The sequence below is a fragment of the Scyliorhinus torazame genome, chromosome 6, assembly GCF_047496885.1.
Source record: "Scyliorhinus torazame isolate Kashiwa2021f chromosome 6, sScyTor2.1, whole genome shotgun sequence".
NCBI classification, from domain to species: Eukaryota; Metazoa; Chordata; class Chondrichthyes; order Carcharhiniformes; family Scyliorhinidae; genus Scyliorhinus; species Scyliorhinus torazame.
This window is the reverse complement of record NC_092712.1, coordinates 236,945,911-236,967,531: the sequence shown is the minus strand read 5'-3', so window position 1 is coordinate 236,967,531 and position 21,621 is coordinate 236,945,911. Positions and strand designations below refer to the sequence as shown.

Genomic DNA, 21,621 nt, shown 5'->3' with positions numbered 1-21,621 from the left:
TTCCAAACCCTCAATCTCTACCACCCAGAAGGACAAGGGTAGAAAATGCATAGGAACCTGCAAGCTCCCCACCAAACCACTTAACACCCCGACTTTGAATTATACCGCTTCACTGTTGCTGGGTCAAAATCCTGGAACTCCATTACAACCCCCTCCACGCCCCCCCCCCCCCCCCCCCCCCACCCCCCGAAGAGCCCAATGGTGCACCTACACCACATGGACTGCAACAGTTCACAAAGACAGCTCACTGCAACCACTTTCTCAAGGGCAATTAGGGATGGGCAATAAAGGCTGGCCATATCAGCAATGTTCATACCCCACAAGTGTACAAAGCAAACACCCTTTTAACAATGTCTGCCCCCAATCAACGTCTTGCTCGTAAAGTGAACAACTTTAAGTGTGGAGTCTCATTCTTCAGGTTGTGAATTTTGTTTAGAAGATTTTAAAAATATCAAATTTTAAATTAAAATTTTTGGTTTCTTACTTTTTCATTGTCTCGCTCATCTTTTTTTTTAATCCAATGTTTCTTTTCCTCTATTTCTCTTCCTGCATTGGATTTAACTTTGAATTCGCCCACTCAGTTTCACAGTTCTTCTCAGTCCTTCCCCTGTTTATTTCTTACTCTATTAATCACATTGATTAAAGAGATTCACTGTCTGTCCTGTTACTAACTAAGGTGCAGGTACCCTGAGACCCACACTGCATTGTTGACAGTTCGCACTTCCAGCAACTTTGTGGAAAAATTGTTTTTAAGCTAAACATGCACTAACATGTCTAACTGGGCACGCCATGAGAGACCCCAGCAAAATCTGGCTCGATATTCCACCAACGCCTGGTCTCACACGGAGTGTGAGTAGATGAAAGGAGAGAGCAAGGGTAATGTCACAGAGCATTTTGCGGGGGTTGGGAGGGTCAAGCCACCAGGAATTTATAACTGTGATAAATTGGGTGAGTTTTAACACAGTGCAGTGCATATGACGACTTGGGATCATAGTCCAGCAAGACTGTGCTGTGGGTAGTTGAATCTGTAGAACCATTAGATTTCTTTGATACATCAATGCTAATTTTAATACATTGAAATAAAATGTTACTTTAGTGACATGGAAAAGGCCAAAAAAAAAAACGTATCAAGTTATTCAACGTATCCAAGATTGACCTACAAGACTTCACTACACGTCTTTTATGCAATTTAAATATCAACAATTTTCAATCACCTATCAACATATCAACAAATATCAACAACTTTGATCCCATACTTAATTAGTTTCTGATTTTGGTAGGCTCTAGTAAACATTATCAATAGAACATATGACATGTCTTTTAAGATTATTTATTTAAAAAGATACACCATATTGTTAAATGGGCCGAATTCCAATTCAAGAATAATCCAAAAGCCCCGTCGCTCTCAAAATCAAAGTTCGGACAAATGACAAATGACGCATCAAAAGTAGTCATCCTTGAATTTGTATTGTATCTTAATCTAATGAACAGAATGAAAATTTTGCACGCTAACATTCTCGATTAGTTATTTAAGGTAGAAATAAATGAAGTATTAAGTTTTCATTTAACAGTTGAAACTAAATAATCCTGTTAATGTAAATTAAAAGTTCTTAAATTAAGTCCTGGCACTGTTCTAAACTCTTCCGTTTTGATAGTGCTCATTCAATTTATAGCATGGAAAATAGAAACATCTTCCATTTCGTTTTGACTGATGCAGCTCGCAGTGTCAAAGAAATGGAAGTATGTCCTGTCACAGTACATTTAGCATCACTTACACAACATATTTCACGTTTTCATTTTTTAAAGTAGAACTTTCTGAGCTGTTTTGTCATACTTCGCTTGCGTTGTGGGAGCTGATATTTTCATTATGGCCCCATTTTGTCTGTATTTTCCAATTGCTTTTCTTCGTGCCATGTTTTCACACCATGAGCCAATGGCGCAGCTGTAGAAAGAAAAAACCCACATTTTTAATATTTTTAATTTTACCTTTGCGTACTGAGTTGTGGCTTGCAGAGAAACATAATTTTGTGTAAGTTATAGGATTTGCTGTAAGTTATAGACAGAATTTTAAAAAACTTTCTGTGCTTAAATATTCCTCTGATTGATGACTAAAGAGAACATGTACAGGAAGAATTTCTTTCTATTCTCTTTTGTTTTCTACTCTTTTGGTTCCCTCTTTCTCTGTGGAGCTCGATACATAGTTGTCTTTGCACTTGTTTACCCTCCATCGCTTTGTATAAGTCAAGTCTTGTCTTGTCCTTTGGAGGGGTGGCCTTGCCATTTAGTGGGGGGGAATTTTCACAAGCGTTTTTGGCACTGGGAGAGCCAGAGAGGAGGGAGAATTCAACGGGTGTCACAAAATGGCATTTTTGCTGGTGCGTTTTCCCATTGAAATAGTCTCCTCCTCCCCACCATTGGTGGAATGGGGTTTCCACCATAGGCAGAATTTTACTGACTCCATGAAGGCAGGCTTGAAGGCGGAGAGGCAATAAAATAGCACAGGCCCAAGACTCGCAGGCTCCACAATCATTTCCCACCATTACTCACTTTTTACAAAGGTGGTTGGCGTTGCGGATCGATGGGATAGTGAATGAAGCGGGAAGGCAATCAACATAACTAAGGAGCCAGTGGAGTAGGATTTTATGGACCTGCCCAGTGCAATGAGGTCAGAAATCAACCAGTGGCATCAATGGGGCCTGAAATGGTCAGGCTGTGAAACTGTACCTGTGTGTTCAACTGAGCAGAAATACTATCAGCTTTGGTGGTTCTGCAGAGGGTGGGGCCAAAGACAGCTGCTGCTGCCGAAAATTAAGTTACAAGGGGTGGAATCTTAAATGTATTTTTTCAAAGTGTCGATTCAGTGAGAATCCAGCCACCGCTGATGACAGGAAAACCCACCGATTATTGAGTCTCTTTGGCAAAAAGTGCTTTTCCCCAGGTGATTGATGCCACGCTCATGATAGGTTGCCTCTGATCACGCTCAATCTCTGCAATCAGTGGGGTGCTGTTTTTAAACATCTCTCCTGCACTTGTCCCAAGTCCAGTTGGGGAGATGCTGCCAGGAGGTCAGCACCAAGATTTTCAGGGGGAGCCCTCACCAAGCTCCTGGATGGTGTGGAGCAGAGGTGTGACATCCTCCACCCGCGTTTCCACAGACATCCATTAACCAAGGTCAACACCCTTTCCTGGGAGGCTGTGGCCACAATAGTGAGTGTCAGCTCAATCAATAAGAGGATGGGACAATAGTGCCGGAAGCAGATGAATGACAATTTCCGGGCAGCCAGGCTAAGTCTGCCTCCTGTGAGAAACGTCAAGACATTAACTCACGTGAGGTGTGCACGATGGCTTCATGTTCTCCCATGATGCAATAATCCGAACTCACTTCCCTTGCAGGTCAATCAGGCGACCAGCCCGGGCCATCCTCATGCCTTCTGGACAACACAGACCTGAGCAGACATCTCAGAGACAAGCATCGAGGAGGTGTAACAGCCATTACCCCCGCTCTCCACCAATGCAGATACTCACACCTCGGTGAGGATAACAAGTAGGCAGGCTGACTCACTGGTGAGCGCCTCACAGCTGAAGATCCACAGCAGGTGCAGAGAAGGAACAGGTGGAGAGAAGAGGGGCGCTCCTCCATGTCTTCCTGGTCTAGCTGCTCTCCCCGCCGCAGTGCCAGGTTATGCAGACGCAGCAGAGCACTATGATGTGGGACACCCTCTGGAGGCTGTACAGAAGAGCTCCCCATGACTGGTCCAGGCACCAGAACCACAGCTTGAACAGTCCAATCGCCTGCTTGACCGGCGTGTGTGTTGATGCATGAGCCCCATTGTAGCGAGTCTCAGCGTGTGTTTGTGGCCTCTGCGCTGGTGTCATCAGCCACCTCTTGAGTGGGTACCCTTTGTCCCGGAGGATCCATCCCTCCATCCACTGCTCTTCCTCAAAGACAACTGGTTTCTGTGAGTGCTGCAAGATGTAACTATCCTGCCTGCTATGCAGGCAAAGCCCATGGCCCTGGTGGCGTGGTTTTGGTTCAAGTAGATGTACATGTGGGCCCTCAGGAATTGTGCATCTGTGAACGGAGTATACGGCTATAGCCATTTCGGATCACGCTCCACACTGGGTAGACTTGGAGATAGGGGAGCAAACAAGAGGGCGCCCACCCTGGAGAATGGACATGGGACTAATGGCAGATGAGGGGGTGTGTCTAAGGGTGAGGGGGTGCATTGAAAAGTACTTGGAACTCAATGATAATGGGGAGGTCCAGGTGGGAGTGGTCTGGGAGGCGCTGAAGGCGGTGGTTAGAGGGGAGCTGATATCAATAAGGGCACATAAAGGGAAGCAGGAGAGTAAGGAACGGGAGCAGTTGCTGCAAGAACTTTTGAGGGTGGACAGACAATATGCGGAAGCACCGGAGGAGGGACTGTACAGGGAAAGGCAAAGGCTACACGTAGAATTTGACTTGCTGACTACGGGCACTGCAGAGGCACAATGGAGGAAGGCACAGGGTGTACAGTACGAATATGGGGAGAAGGCGAGCATGTTGCTGGCACACCAATTGAGGAAAAGGGGAGCAGCGAGGGAAATAGGGGGAGTGAGGGATGAGGAAGGAGAGATGGAGCGGGGAGCGGAGAGAGTGAATGGAGTGTTCAAGACATTTTATAAAAAATTATATGAAGCTCAACCCCCGGATGGGAGGGAGAGAATGATGGGCTTTTTGGATCGGCTGGAATTTCCCAAGGTGGAAGAGCAGGAAAGGGTGGGACTGGGAGCACAGATCGAGGTAGAAGAAGTGGTGAAAGGAATTAGGAGCATGCAGGCGGGAAAGGCCCCGGGACCGGATGGATTCCCAGTCGAATTCTATAGAAAATATGTGGACTTGCTCGCCCCGGTATTGACGAGGAACTTTAATGAGGCAAAGGAAAGGGGACAACTGCCCCCGACTATGTCTGAAGCAACGATATCGCTTCTCTTAAAGAAGGAAAAGGACCCGCTACAATGCGGGTCCTATAGACCTATTTCCCTCCTAAGTGTAAATGCCAAGATCCTGGCCAAGGTAATGGCAATGAGAATAGAGGAATGTGTCCCGGGGTGGTCCACGAGGACCAAACTGGGTTTGTGAAGGGGAGACAGCTGAACACGAATATACGAAGGCTGTTAGGGGTAATGATGATGCCCCCACCAGAGGGGGAAACGGAGATAGTAGTGGCGATGGATGCCGAGAAAGCATTTGATAGAGTGGAGTGGGATTATTTGTGGGAGGTGTTGAGGAGATTTGGTTTTGGAGAGGGGTATGTTAGATGGGTGCAGCTGTTGTATAGGGCCCCGATGGCGAGCGTGGTCACGAATGGACGGGGATCTGCATATTTTCGGCTCCATAGAGGGACAAGGCAGGGATGCCCTCTGTCCCCATTATTGTTTGCACTGGCGATTGAGCCCCTGGCGATAGCGTTGAGGGGTTCCAAGAAGTGGAGGGGAGTACTTAGAGGAGGAGAAGAACACCGGGTATCTTTGTATGCGGACGATTTGTTACTATATGTGGCAGACCCGGCGGAGGGGATGCCAGAAATAATGCGGATACTTGGGGAGTTTGGGGATTTTTCAGGGTATAAATTGAACATGGGGAAAAGTGAGTTGTTTGTGGTGCATCCAGGGGAGCAGAGTAGAGAAATAGAGGACCTACCGTTGAGGAAGGTGACAAGGGACTTTTGTTACCTGGGGATCCAGATAGCCAGGAATTGGGGCACATTGCATAGGTTAAATTTAACGCGGTTGGTGGAACAAATGGAGGAGGATTTCAAGGGATGGGATATGGTATCCCTGTCTCTGGCAGGGAGGGTGCAGGCGGTTAAGATGGTGGTCCTCCCGAGATTCCTCTTTGTGTTTCAGTGATCACGAAGGCTTTTTTAAAAAGGATCGAAAAGAGCATCATGGGTTTTGTGTGGGCCGGGAAGACCCCGAGAGTGAGGAAGGGATTCTTACAGCGTAGCAGGGATAGGGGGGGGCTGGCACTACCGAGCCTAAGTGAGTATTATTGGGCCGCTAATATTTCAATGGTGAGTAAGTGGATGGGAGAGGAGGAGGGAGCGGCGTGGAAGAGATTAGAGAGGGCGTCCTGTAGGGGGACTAGCCTACAGGCTATGGTGACAGCCCCATTGCCGTTCTCACCGAGGAACTACACCACAAGCCTGGTGGTGGTGGCTACACTGAAGATTTGGGGACAGTGGAGACGGCATAGGGGAAAGACTGGAGCCTTGGGGGGGTCCCCGATAAGAAACAACCATTGGTTTGCCCCGGGGGGAATGGATGGGGGATATGGAATGTGGCAAAGAGCAGGAATAACGCAACTGAAAGATCTGTTTGTGGATGGGAAGTTCGCGAGTCTGGGAGCGCTGACCGAGAAATATGGGTTGCCCCAAGGGAATGCATTCAGGTATATGCAACTGAGGGCTTTTGCGAGGCAACAGGTGAGGGAATTCCCGCAGCTACCGACACAAGGGGTGCAGGACAGAGTGATCTCAAAGACATGGGTGGGGGATGGTAAGGTGTCAGATATATATAGGGAAATGAGGGACGAAGGGGAGACTATGGTAGATGTACTAAAAGGGAAATGGGAAGAAGAGCTGGGGGAGGAGATCGAGGAGGGGCTGTGGGCAGATGCCCTAAGCAGGGTAAACTCGTCGTCCTCGTGTGCCAGGCTAAGCCTGATTCAGTTTAAGGTATTACACAGGGCGCATATGACTGGAGCACGGCTCGGTAAATTTTTTGGGGTGGAGGATAGGTGTGCGAGGTGCTCGAGAAGCCCAGCGAATCATACCCATATGTTTTGGTCATGCCCGGCACTACAGGGGTTTTGGATGGGGGTGACAAAGGTGCTTTCAAAAGTAGTAGGTGCATCTGTGGCCACCCTTATGCATGGCAGACTGGGAAATGCTGTACAGGCCACCCGCACTGTCCTGAAATGAGCCGTTGGCATTGAAGTTCAGACCAGCACTGGGGCCACGAGCAATGGGTGACTTCCCAGTCCATGTAGAGCCAACTCTGTCCCCCCAAACAGATGCAGTCTTCGGCACTCGACCCCTGACATCTGGAGGTAGGTAGTTCGATGTTGGAATACCCATGGTTGCTAGTGTCTCTTCTGAGGCTCCACCATCTGTGACCCTGCTTCAGGAAGATAAATGGGTCCTGCCTCTCCCTCAACTGGTCCTGGCCACGTGCAGCGGCACCTCAATGTCTCTGCTGCTGCTCGACAGCAGCCAAAATAATTGACTCATCAACTGGCTCCATGATTCTCTCAAATCAAAAACTGAAAGGGAGAGGACATCAAAGTGAGTGATAATGATTCCGAACAGTGTCCTGACCCTCAGTCCTCTCATCATCTGGGACATCCACCCATGTGCTTCCCCATATGTAAGCACCTTTTCAATGAGCCTCATTCCCTCCCTGTCACACAATAGCCATTTCCTCACATTTGCCCCTCTCAACTCCAGCTGAATGAAGCACTTTTAGGGCCTCAGCAGTCCCTAATGCCCGCTAAGTGTGAGGTGTTAGGGCAGTCAAATGCATTCAATGGACCAGCATTCTAACCTCATGGGGCACCTAGATGATGTCCCCCGCCCTCGCCTTGAATGGGGTGAGTGATGAGAGACCTCACCCCAACACCTCGCATTGGGGGCCAGATCTGTGTCACCTCTCTGTCATGTAGACTTAAGTATGAGCCTTGGCGTTCAATGCTTGGGAGCATCGCTTCCAAAAGGTTAAAAATTGGGTGCCACATCTGTGACACACTCATGCATTGTAATGTTGGCTAACTTGAACAAAGAACAAAGAAAGGTACAGCACAGGAACAGGCCCTTCGGCCCTCCAAGCCTGTGCCAACCATGCTGCCCATCCAAACTAAAATCTTCGACACTTCCTGAGTCTGTATCCCTCTATTCCAATCTATTCATGTATTTGTCAAAATGCCCATTAAATGTCACTATCGTCTCTGCTTCCACCACCTCCTCTGGCAGCGAGTTCCAGGCACCCACTACCCTCTGTGTAAAAAACTTGCCTCGTACATCTCTAAACCTTGCCCCTCGCACCTTAAACCTATGCCCCCTAGTAATTGACCTCTCTACCCTGGGAAAAAGCCTCTGACTATCCACTCTGTCTATGCCCCTCATAATTTTGTAGACCTCTATCAGGTCGCCCCTCAACCATCCATCGTTCCAGTGAGAACAAACTGAGTTTATTCAACCGCTTCTCGTAGCTAATGCCCTCCATACCAGGCAACATCCTGGTAAATCTCTTCTGCACCCTCTCTAAAGCCTCCACATCCTTCTGGTAGTGTGGCGACCAGAATTGAACACTATACTCCAAGTGTGGCCTAACTAAGGTTCGATACAGCTGCAAAATGACTTGCCAATTCTTATACTCAATGCCCCGGCCAATGAAGGCAAGCATGACATATGCCTTCTTGACTACCTTCTCCACCTGTGTTGCCCCTTTCAGTGACCTGTGGACCTGTGGACCTAGATCTCTCTGACTGTCAATACTCTTGAGGGTTCTACCATTCACTGTATAACTGGCACAATTACTCATCAAGGAAGGGTCAGGAAACTGATCAGGCAACTGGTTACCCCTTGTGGCAAGCGAGGCACACCTAATTTGTGTGAAGACAGCAATTAGCCCGTCAACTTCATCCTCAGTGGGCACCCTCATTGTGGTAAAATGGCCAACAGCCTGAATCTTAGGCCCGACACAGAATTGGACACATTAAATCAAACCACAGTCAGAACCTGTTATCCTGCAGAGTTGGAATCGGCAACGTAATTGGGTGTTGTGAACCGCGCCCAGTGTGACCTCATTGGCTGAAGGCCAGAGAAACCTCTGGAAGGGCACAAAGAGTGGGCTGAGAAGGGACACCCAGAGACCCTTCTCAGTGAAGACCCGACGGAGACTACGGAGAAGATTTGACGGCAAACCAGAGATGGACGGAAGAGGCGTGTGAGAACCATCTTCCCAGACGCGGACCCTGAGACAATGGAGTCTCAGAGGATTGGTCACGCAGCTCGATCAAGTTCATCAGCACAGGTAGTATTAGTAACTTGGACAGATAATATTGGGGAAATTTGGGAGAGTAACTCATTTATTGTACTTGTGAATAAATTTGAGTTGAATCACAAACCTATGTTTGCCCTTTGTTGATCTTTTGCAAATAAGAGCACCTGGGTCAAACATTTTAATAATAAAGCGGTCAAAGTGTCTGATAATTTACAGCAACACTCACTCCCTCAGCTCACATGGGCTGTAGATTAAACAAGCTTTCCACCTGCAACAGCCAAGCCAGCCAGAAACTAATCCCTGACAGCCTGGCCTCCATTACCAGTGGCCTTCAACGTCCATACAACTGTTGCCCTCTAGCTTCATAGTGCTGCCTGAGTGTGGGGGTTCATTCTGACTGCACTCACCCTCTCCTTGTGCGGGGGTCTTCAGACCTCATGAGGCTGGAAAACACCCTTGGTCAGAATCCCCCATTCTGCCCATGCAGCCTGACCTCTCATGGGATCGCTCCCAAGAACCTCACAGTTTCACCCAGTACTGACCCTATGGCTTATCCTGCTCCCACCCAGCTGTCACTCTGGAAGGGCAATCCCTCAGCAGTGATATTGCCACAAGCCCAGCAAGGAGGACACTGGAAACGCTGCCTGCTTACCAGATGGCAGACCCCTTAAACTAGAGGCTCACAGACATAAAGGACCGCTGAGGCCTGCCAGTGACCCAACCCCTGAAATGCCGCGATTGAACCCCCCCTCCATCCCCAGTCTGTCATAATATACACCAGTATATTATGGTGCAGACACACACACACACACTGATGGACATGCAGTGGGACCAATCAGCATACACAACACCGCAGCCAATCACCAGTGAGAGCACACGCACTATAAAGACAGGGGACAGGAGAGTTCCTGCTCATTCTAGTAGCAGCCAGCTCGGAGCACAGAGCTCCCAGCCTGCAACACAGACATTCACCATGTGCTGAGTGTATCACCTGGTTAGGACTAGGCAAGGGTCAACAGATAAAGCTGGTATTGCATTTACCCACAATTCAAGTAGGTTAATATAGTTAACCTTATAATAAAATAGAGTTGCACCACTTCCAGTGTTGGTGACCTGTTAGTGATCCAGAACACCCAACACATCACAGTCCAGAGCTGAAGCGATCTGGGTCCCCCATGTCCTTTCCGCTGCCCCTCTGTGACTGGCACCCTGGAGGATAATGTCGACCTGAACACTCACCTCCGATATCCCCTTTGGAGGTGAGGTTACCAGGTTCTCATTTTCATACAGCTGTTATAAATCACGCACAGCGTGATGTCCAATGAATATTCAGTGAGTGAGGAGGTCCCGGAGGGAGGGTTTGGTAATAATATGTTGATGTATTAAAATGAGGTTCCTGGACGTCCGCAGCAGATTTCTCATCACTCCGCCGGCGAGCGGCCTGGAAAATCAGAAATCATGATGTCGCCAGAAAGAATTTTCCAATTCCTGCCGAATTTTCCACCTGCATTGCCTTTCTCACTGACAGCTAACACAGGCTCAAAATTGCCCTCAAGAAGTCACTGGACGCAAGACAAAGGTTACGGGATCCTCACGGCAGTGAAGGATTTTTCTAGCGATGGGCTTAGTTTTTTCAGACCCTGATTCTTCCTACAGTGAGGAGGAGGGTGGCCCAGAGGTGGATATGCAGCCACACAGAGAGGCTTTGCAGAGGCCAGGGGAATTCCAGCAGCTGGAGTAACTATTGGAGGTGAAGGAGGAGAGTGCGTGTTTCAATTAGAGCAGCCTAATCGCAGAAGGCACTACCCGGCACATCTGGTGTACTGGCTGGATTCTCAGGGATGAAAGGTATCCACTGAGGTTGTGGCTTCTGATCCCTGCACACAAACCCAACAGACAGGAAGCAGTCCATGTCCAAATGCAGCAAGACCTGGACAATATCCAGGCTTGGGCTGACAAGTAGCAAGTAACATTCGTGCCACACAAGTGCCAGGCAATGACAGACTCTAACAATAATAATCTTTATTATTGTCACAAGTAGGCTGACATTAACACTGCAATGAAGTTATTGCGAAAATCCCCTAGTAGCCACATTTGGCACCTGTTCAGGTACACTGAGAGAGAATTCAGAATGTCCAATTCACCTAACTAGCATGTCTTTCGGGACTTGTGGGATGACACCGAAGCACCCGGAGGAAACCCACGCAGACACGGAGAGAATGTGCAGAATCCGCACAGACAGTGACCCAAGCCGGGAATCGAACCCGGGTCCCTGGTGCTATGAAGCAACAGTGCGAACAATTGTGCTGGAGAATCTAATTATTACCTCTTGACATTCAATGGCAGTACCTTTCCTGAATCCCCCACTATCAACATCCTGGGGTTGCCATTGACCAGAAACTTAACTGGACTAGCGATATCAATGCTGAAGATCAGAGGCTAGGAATCGTGCGATGAGTAACTCATCTTCTGATTCCCCAAAGCCTGTCCACAAGGCACAAGTCAGGAATGTGATGAATACTCCCCACTTGCCTGATGCGTGCAGCTCCAACAACACTCAAGAAGCTCGACGCCATCCAGGACAAAGCAATCCACTTGATTGGCACCCCTTCCACAAAAACTCATTCCCTCCACCACCGACGCACAGTAGCAGCAGTGTGTACCATCCACAAGATGTACTGCAGGAACTCTCCAAGGCTCCTGAGGCACCACCTTCCAAACCCCCGACCATTATCATCTAGAAGGACAAAGGCAGCAAACACATGGGAACATCACCACCTGGAATTTGTCCTTCACGTCATTCACTGTCCTTACCTGGAAATGTATTGTGGTTCCTTCACGGCTTCTGGGTCAAATTCCTGGACCTCCCTCCCTAACAGCACTGTGGACCCTACAACACATGGACTGCAGCAGTTCAATAAGGCAGCTCACCACCACTTCCTCAAGGGTATCATGTGAGAGTACCTTTAAGAACTGGGTGTTTATCCAATAGCTGTAGTGGATGTACCTTTAAGAAATGGGTGTTTATCAAATAGCTGCTGCAGTGATGTCAAGAATGTGGTGGAGCTGGGCTGGCTGTCTTTCACTTTTATTTTGGAGCAGGCAGCCACAGTGTGTTTTAGTTTTGCAAGCAGCTGTATAATGATCTCTCTCTACAAGCTACAGACTCATTTGAGTCTTCAGCTCATTTGAGGATTTCAAAGTAATACATAGAAACATAGAACATAGAAAAAATACAGCACAGAACAGGCCCTTCGGCCCACGATGTTGTGCCGAACCTTTGTCCTAGATTAATCATAGATTATCATTGAATTTACAGTGCAGAAGGAGGCCATTCGGCCCTTTGAGTCTGCACCGGCTCTTGGAAAGAGCACCATACCCAAACTCAACACCTCCACCCAACACCAAGGGCAATTTGGACATTAAGGGCAATTTATCATTGGCCAATTCACCTAACCCGCACATCTTTGGACTGTGGGAGGAAACCGGAGCACCCGGAGGAAACCCACGCAGACACGGGGAGGACGTGCAGACTCCGCACAGTCAATGACCCAAGCCGGAATCGAACCTGGGACCATGGAGCTGTGAAGCAATGGCGCTATCCACAATGCTACCGTGCTGCCCTTAAGAACAAATAAATCTACACTATATCATTTTACCGTCATCCATGTACCTATCCAATAGCTGCTTGAAGGTCCCTAATGTTTCCGACTCAACTACTTCCACAGGCAGTGCATTCCATGCCCCCACTACTCTCTGGGTAAAGAACCTACCTCTGATATCCCTCCTATATCTTCCACCTTTCACCTTAAATTTATGTCCCCTTGTAATGGTGTGTTCCACCCGGGGAAAAAGTCTCTGACTGTCTACTCTATCTATTCCCCTGATCATCTTATAAACCTCTATCAAGTCGCCCCTCATCCTTCTCCGCTCTAATGAGAAAAGGCCTAGCACCCTCAACCTTTCCTCGTAAGACCTACTCTCCATTCCAGGCAACATCCTGGTAAATCTTCTTTGCACCTTTTCCAGAGTTTCCACATCCTTCCTAAAATGAGGCGACCAGAACTGTACACAGTACTCCAAATGTGGCCTTACCAAAGTTTTGTACAGCTGCATCATCACCTCACGGCTCTTAAATTCAATCCCTCTGTTAATGAACGCGAGCACACCATAGGCCTTCTTCACAGCTCTATCCACTTGAGTGGCAACTTTCAAAGATGTATGAACATAGACCCCAAGATCTCTCTGCTCCTCCACATTGCCAAGTACTCTACCGTTAACCCTATATTCCGCATTCATATTTGTCCTTCCAAAATGGACAACCTCACACTTTTCAGGGTTAAACTCCATCTGCCACTTCTCAGCCCAGCTCTGCATCCTATCTATGTCTCTTTGCAGCCGACAACAGCCCTCCTTACTATCCACAACTCCACCAATCTTCGTATCGTCTGCAAATTTACTGACCCACCCTTCAACTCCCTCATCCAAGTCATTAATGAAAATCACAAACAGCAGAGGACCCAGAACTGATCCCTGCGGTACGCCACTGGTAACTGGGATCCAGGCTGAATATTTGCCATCCACCACCACTCTCTGACTTCTATCGGTTAGCCAGTTCGTTATCCAACTGGCCAAATTTCCCACTATCCCATGCCTCCTTACTTTCTGCATAAGCCTACCATGGGGAACTTTATCAAATGCCTGTTTCTGTAGAGAATTTAAACCTGCTGTCTTTCTTTGAAAAGGGTTTTATATGGATGTTGTTGGAAAAGTTCTGAAAGGTTACTTATAGAATATTGTATCTGTGGGGATTATTGGTGTTGATGTTGTTAAGATGTTTACTGTGGGTTTATAAAGTGTTAACTGGATTCAGAAATAAACATGGTTTTGTTTTAAAAGTACTTTAGATCTCTGTTGCATCACACCTGTAAAGTAGGCCCTTGTGCTCCCCATAACCACAATCTATTAAAAGTCGTGGGTCAGGTGAACTCCATGATACACTTTGGTGTTCTTTAAACCCTGGCCCATAACAAGGGTAATTAGTGATGGGCAATAAATGCTGGTCAAGTTAGCGATGCCCACATTCCAGAAATGAATAAAATGAAAACATAACACAAATTTACACATGATAAATTCATATCAACCACTGCCAGCCAATGCATCATGGCGCATGCTTCCGATAACTTCTACAAGGTGTTCTCCCTGCGCTTGAGTTGATGTGGAGACAGGTCGCTGCCTTTTCTGCTCCAGTGCATTAGAAAGCTTTGAGGTGTCTGAATTCTACTGGAGTCCATCACATTTGTTATCATATGGCTGTCATTTCAGTTATCAGAACAGGATGATCTCAGGAATGGTAGGCCTAACATACGATGAACGTCTGAGGATCCTGGGATTATATTCATTGGAGTTTAGGAGGTTGAGGGGAGATCTAATAGAAACTTACAAAATAATGAATGGCTTAGATAGGGTGGATGTAGGGAAGTTGTTTCCATTAACAGGGGAGACTAGGACCCGGGGGCACAGCCTTAGAATAAAAGGGAGTCACTTTAGAACAGAGATGAGGAGAAATGTCTTCAGCCAGAGAGTGGTGGGTCTGTGGAATTCATTGCCACAGAGGGCGGTGGAGGCCGGGACGTTGAGTGTCTTTAAAACAGAAGTTGATAAATTCTTGATTTCTCGAGGAATTAAGGGCTATGGAGAGAGAACGGGTAAATGGAGTTGAAATCAGCCATGATTGAATGGTGGAGTGGACTCGATGGGCCGAATGGCCCTACTTCCACTCCTATGTCTTATGGTCTTATGGACCCAGCGTGCAAGTCACCATTGAAGGGGTTGAAGATGTATCTTGAGCCATGGAAGTATCCTGTGATGAGCCCCCATTGCCTGAAGTCTGGTTATCCTCTTCCGTTTGAGACTTCCCATTAACTCCTGGCAATGGGGAGATAGGTGACTGGCCCACCTTGATCCTTCATCACTCCACTGACTTCATGGATGAGGACATGTTTTGGGGGTCTCCTGACATTTTCTGGAAGGAGGACCTGGCTTTTTTCGTGGACTATTTTTCACTGGAGCATAGAAGGCTTCGGGGTGATCTTATAGAGGTCTATAAAATAATGAGGGGCATAGATAAGGTCAACATCTTTTCCCAAAGGTAGGGGAGTCTAAAATTAGAAGGCATAGGTTTAAGGTGAGAGGGGAGAGAAACAAAAGGATCCAGAGGGGCAGTTTTGTCACCCAGAGGGTGGTGAGTGTCTGGAACGAGCTGTCAGAGGCAGTAGTAGAGGTGAGTACAATTTTGTCTTTTAAAAAGCATTTAGACAGTTATATGGGAAAGATGGGTATAGAGGGATATGGGCCAAACGTGGGCAATTGGGACTAGCTTAGTGGTAAAAACTGGGTGGCACGGACAAGTTGGGCCGAAGAGGCTGCCTCCATGCTGTAGACCTCTATGACTGTTTCCACATCAGCCTCCAGGGAGGTGTTGCTGAAGCATGGGGTGACCGTTCCATTCCTTGTCACCTTTTCAGTAATGCTTTCTCAGCTGTTCTCTCCCTCCTTCTTGCTCCTGGCATACAGCTCCCTAGATGTTCCGTAAGTTCCTTTTAAAATTGTAACTGTGTGCAGTCTGCCAGTACCAGGATCCACTTGCCACCATTGCTCCATTGCAGGAAGCCCCTTAATTGGCTGCTGACAGCAAAATGCAGGGCAGGTCCTGTTGCCCTCTTGATGTCAGGTTGTGTGCTTGATTGGCAATGTTCTGCCCGAAGGGTCCTTAACAAATCTGGTTGGTTTACATTTAAGTTACAGTTGGGTCCAGGGGTGTCAAACTTTAAGACCTTCAGGCACTGCAAACAGGATAGCTCTGTTACACAATCTCTGTCACTGCATTTCACTCACTCCCTTTCACTCGGACCGTTTGTGTGCTTTTCACATACTTTCTCTATGTGATTATATACTTGAATTCTTCACTGTATTTCACACTCTCTTTTACCTTTAGCCTTAAGCCTAGAACTCAGGAGCACAGAAAGCATGAGGGAGTATGTTGGGCCATGAATCTGAAACAGGTAGGAGAGTGGCAGGTGGGGACCTCATCACCTTCCGGCCTCCTCCCTTCTGATTAGGTCCGTGACAGAAATTCCCATGGACAACCTTCCTGCCCCGCCATCAATTGCGGCCCTTAAATGGGCAATTAATGTCCACTTAAGGGTTTTATCCAAATGCTGCTGATGTTCATTCGGGCCAACTGAGGGACTCGCCATGTGGGAAACCTGAAAAGCAAATCCTCTTGGGGTTGCTTGTGGTCTTCCAGGGGGTGTCAGTTCCTCATTCAAAGACACTTAGTGATTGATCGTTGGACCTGGCATCAGGAAGTGGGTGTGTGTCTATTGAGAGCCAGTTCCCTGGCCCTACTGCTGTATCACTCCCTCACCGCACCATCTCTCCACTCCACAACTCCCCACGAACACAATCCCTGATCCTGCCATCACTCAACTATTCCTGGGTCCATTGGTGATTCTGGGCCTCAATTGATGTAGTACCGATAACGTCCACCACCTCTGATGGCATTGTTGAGCAATGAAGAGTTGCTGGTCTCTGGTTGGCCAGCAGGTGTCAACAAGTGGTCCTGGGGAAGGCCTCCACCCCTGATGCTTAGTTAAATGCCTAATTGGCATGTAATCCGGTGGGATTTACCGAAAAGAGGCCTCATGGGACTCTTGCCATTTCTCCAGCCTGCGAGCATAAAAACCCTAATATGGTAACCAAGAAATCACAGGAATATGGAAGTAAATCTGCCACCTACCTGATCTAGCCTATATGCCAGACACAATGGGCTGGATTCTCCACACCCGACACGAAAATCGCGTTCGGTGACAGGGCTGTGAATCCAGTTTCCCGCATGAAATCGGGATCGGCGCCGGTTCTGTGATCCTCCGCCCCCCGAAAAGCAGCGTACTCGGGGAGTACGTCACGCGATTATCCACCGCCTCAGGCAATTACCTGAGGCCCACCCCGCTATTCTCCATCCCTGACCGGCCGAATTCCCAACAGCGTGGTCCACTCATGGTCCCACCATCCGTGATACACGCGTGGCGGCTGCGGACTCAGTCTAGAGATGCCACAGTTGGGGAAGGCTGATCGGAGGGCAGGGGGGGCCTCATTCGGGACTGACGGCTATGTGTGCGGGCGGTCTGGTTCAGGCAAGCGACGATGCGGGGCACTATTTCTGCGGTCCAGGTCCGCCATTATTTGCATACAGAGTTCCTGCAGAATTTTAAAAAATAAATTTAGAGTACCCAATTATTATTTTTTTCCAATTAAGGGGGAACTGAGTGTGTCCAATCCACCCTAACCTGCACATCTTTGGGTTGTGGGGGTGAAACCCACGCAGACATGGGGAGAATGTGCAAACTCCACATGGACTGTCACCCAGGGCTGGGATTCGAACCCGGGTCCTCAGCGCTCAGTGCCAGTGCTAACCACTACGCCCAGTTCCTTCAGAATTAATCATTCTAAAAGTAACATATAAAATGAGTCTGCAACATAACTGTAAGGCACCCACCCGCATGACCACTTCCGGTGTCTGTTGGGTGTGACATTGGATGATGGACCTTACTGGGGTGGGGGAAGGAAGCCAGTGGAACGGATGGTCACTGAAACTTTGCCCTGACCTGCTGGACAACACAGAAAAGGAATGAATTAACAGAAGAAAATCTGATGCACTCTCCTCTATTTTAAAATCCAGGGGACGGAATTCTCCGTAGTCTGACGCCGAAATCGGGATCGGCGATTGGGTGGAGAATGGCTTCCGATGTGAGAATTGGGGCAGGCCCCAGTTTGATGCCAGTTCGCGATGCTGCTGCCCCTATCGACGCCGTCAACTCCATTGAACCTGGTCCAGAGGCTCAATATCAGGCTGGGAACCAGCTGGGTCCTGGGATCCAACAGACCTCTGACTGCTCTCTCGCCTGGATGTTCCTGCCTCCACCCGATGTGCACCAGATTGTGCCCCAGAAGCCTGTCCACTACTGTTGCCCACCAAGGTGTGTGCCTCTGTGCTGGTGCAGAGTGGGGATGACAGCTGTGCCGCGAATACGGTGGTCTCCTCGGAGCTCCCCTTCGAGGTGTTCTCATGGGAGGCAGGGGGTGGGGGTGGGAACCACCCCGGATGGAGCAGGACCATCAGATGGAGAACCTGTGGGATAATGGACATATGGTCAATGGGAGGGATGGATCATTCTGTCTGGCATCAACAACTCACGTGTGACAGGCCACCTGGATGGGGGTCGGTGGATCCTCACCTCTGCGACACACGCTAACCTCTAAGTCACTGACCGATCTGTCCTCGGCCACCCCAGCGACTTCCAAGGCCCATTTCCCATAGGGGGTGAACACTCTGATGTCCAGCTCCCGCCACCCATCAGGGCCCTCTCCCGTATGTTGTGAGTCAACTTCTCCCTCAGGGACACAGAGAGGGATCGTCAGCGACACACTTTGTTCATCGGGGAGGGGGGGAGAGGGGGGCTGGAGGATCGGAGGATGGGTGATATGGGGGGATAGGGGCATTGGGTGGTATTGGGGTGGGTGGTATGAAATGAAATGAAAATCGCTTATTGTCACAAGTAGGTTTCAAATTAAGTTACTGTGAAAAGCCCCTAGTCGCCACATTCCGGTGCCTGTTCAGGGAGGCTGGTACGGGAATTGAACCGTGCTGCTGGCCTGCCTTGGTCTGCTTCCAAAGCCAGCGATTTAGCCCTGTTCGAAACCAGTCTCTGAGAGGGTTGGGGGGCATGTGAGGCACTGCTGGGCATGGGTGGGTCGGGGAACAGTATGGTGCTAGGCAGGGGCAGTGCCAGGTGCATGGTCATTTAGGGGTGGTGGTGGCGGGTACCAGGGGGCTGGTGCCAAATAACCCATGTAGCCCTGTGGAAGTCTTGAACTTCTTATGGCACTGGGTGCCGGTCCTCCTGGTGACGTTCCCCGAGCTGACAGCCGCTTCCACTTCCTCCCAGGTGACACTGGCTGCCCTCTGGCTGACCCTTCGAGCCCCTTGGGGGAACATGGCACCCCATCTGGTCTCAACCGCGTCCAACAATCTGACCAGATAGGCATCCCCGAATTGTGGATCTGGTCTCCTCGGCGGCATAGCTGCGAATTGTGTAGGGTTTGCTCTGCAGGATCCGTTTAAGTGCTGATTCCCCCCTCATTTGTGGCGTGAAGCTGTGGTGCCTCATTAAATGGACCAATTAATGTTTGATACCGGTGACGACCTCGCCGGATCGAGTGTCGGGAAGCTCGCGGCAGTTCCCGCTCGTTACCACACTTTGAAACTTTTCCATTAGATCGCGCCTGTTAACTTTGTTCCTCTCTTCACAGATGCTGCCCGACCTGCTGAGTTTACCCAGCATTTTTCTGTTTTTATTTCAGATTTTCAGCATCTGCAGTATTTTGCGTTTACAAAGAAATCCCTCTTATGGACTGACCTGATTAATACTACACTCCTGTATGCTTCACCTAATGCGTGGTGTCTATGTGTTTACATTGTGGACCTTGTGTTGCCCTATTATGTATTTTCTTTCTATTTTCTTTTCTTTTCATGTACAAAATGATCCGTTTGAGCTGCTCGCAGAAAAATACTTTTCACTGTACCTCAGTACACGTGACAATAAACAAATCCATATCCAAATCCAAATAGTTTTACAGATTATTTTGAAAAGCATACAGTCTTCAAAAATGTTTTGTTTTATGTTACAACAATACAGTAGAATAGCCCTGAAGTCCACTCGTCACTAGCTGTTACTCACAGTAAATTGGCGAACCTCTCCACGTTCCACCAGATGATGATCTTTCTCAGGTGTAATTGCATAAGCTAACCTCTGAAATGATAAACAAGATTCCATGTATTATTACCAATCAGAACCTTATTCAACCATACTTCTCAATGTGAAAACAAATGGACTAATTATTATTGAAAATATTTGCCCCACTTCTCTGTCATTTTCACCACTTTTGAATGCTCTGAATCTTATATAATGTATATTTATGAATTTTAATCTAGTGTCTGCTCTTGCCTTGTTGGATTAATTCTCTCACCCATCTATCCACTCTCCCTACACTAAGCAACACTGCCTGCTCAATGATTGCAATCCCTTTCCTACCGCCCCTTTTCCCAATTCAGTAACTTCAAGGGCAGAATTTAATGTCTTCACCAGCACCCCCCCCCCCACCCCTGCCACGTTTTATGGTGGGCGGTATTTCAACAGGTGGGAGGTGGCGAAAACCCTGCTGTCTTCCTGCCTCAATATTGATTATGTCTGTGGGAGGAAGGCCAGTGGACGGCCTTCCCACCACACCGCCAATTCAGGCCCTTAAGTGACCAATGAATGCTTGCCATGCAGGGAGCATGACAAATAAACCCATGCGGGGTTTCTTGTGGGTTCCCTTGAGGGGGCTACCTTATCAAAGACACTCAGTGTCTGACTGAGGGACCCAGAATCATCCTCTTCCCTGTAAACCCCATCCTGCGACCCTCCTCCAGCCATCATTCATGTGCGTGGGTGAGTGGGACTACCACACCTGGACTCTTGATCCTGCTAGAGGCCCACCTGGCAGTGAGACCCCATTGCCTCCAATAAATCCAGTCCCAACACCCTTAAACCTTACAGTCCACGTGAATTCTCCCCCACATCCCTCTCACATAGACATGGGGTGCGATTCTCCCCTACCCGGCGGGGCGGGGGGTTCCGGCGTAATGGAGTGGCGGGAACCACTCCGGCATCGGGCCGCCCCAAAGGTGCGGAGACTCGGGCCAAGCCCTCACCTTGAGGGGCTAGGCCCGCGGCGGAGTGGTTTCCGCTGGCGGGAAAGACCTTTGGCGCCACGCCAGCCGGCGCCGAAAGGTCTTCGCTGGGCGACGCATGCACGGGAGCGTCAGCGGCTGCTGACGTCAGCCCCGTGCATGCGCAGGGGAGGAGGTCTCTTCCGCCTCCGCCATAGTGAAGACCATGGCGAAGGCGGAAGAAAAAGGGTGCCCCCACGGCACAGGCCCGCCCACGGATCGGTGGGTCCCAATCGCGGGCCAGGCCGCCATGGGGGCACCCCCCAGGACCCCGGAGCCTGCCCGTGCCGCCTTGTCCCGCCGTTCAAAAGGTGGTTTAATCCACGCCAGCGGGAGAGGGTTGACAGCGGCGGGCCGGAGAATCGCCGAGGGTGGGCCCACCGACCGGCGCGGTGCAATTCCTGCCCCCGCTGACTGTCGCGCCGCGATTCCCGCCCCCGCCGAATCTCTGGTGGCGGAGTATTCGGGACACGTCGGGGGCGGGATTCACGCCAGCCCCCGGCGATTTTCCGATCCGGTGGGAAGTCGGAGAATCGCGCCCATAGTCACCTCTGGACCTTGTCATCACACTTGATTTCAAAACCTCTGAGTCCCTCTCTCACCAGGGGAACTCTCTCATGTCATTGCTACTCTGAAAATCCATCTGCCCATTGCAAAAACTATACTATCACCGTCTGAAAAAATAATACCCCTTCCCTTTCATATTCCAACTTCTTCTAACTGTAATATTTCTGTCAATC

At 49.0% G+C, this 21,621-nt stretch overlaps 1 protein-coding gene across 1 annotated transcript in view; it reads right to left on the bottom strand.

The window, feature by feature from the left end:
• Nucleotides 1–218: 218 nt before the first annotated feature.
• The window catches only part of slc6a3 (solute carrier family 6 member 3), a 145,996-nt gene continuing 124,593 nt past the window's right edge, over nt 219–21,621 (bottom strand). Inside the window, exons 15-16 of the mRNA XM_072509504.1 lie at nt 19,848–19,919; nt 219–1,942 (exon numbers count right to left, since the gene is read on the bottom strand). Of these exons, the coding sequence (XP_072365605.1) occupies nt 1,919–1,942; nt 19,848–19,919 (96 nt within the window). The 3' untranslated portion in view covers nt 219–1,918. The remainder of the gene's footprint in view (nt 1,943–19,847; nt 19,920–21,621) is intronic.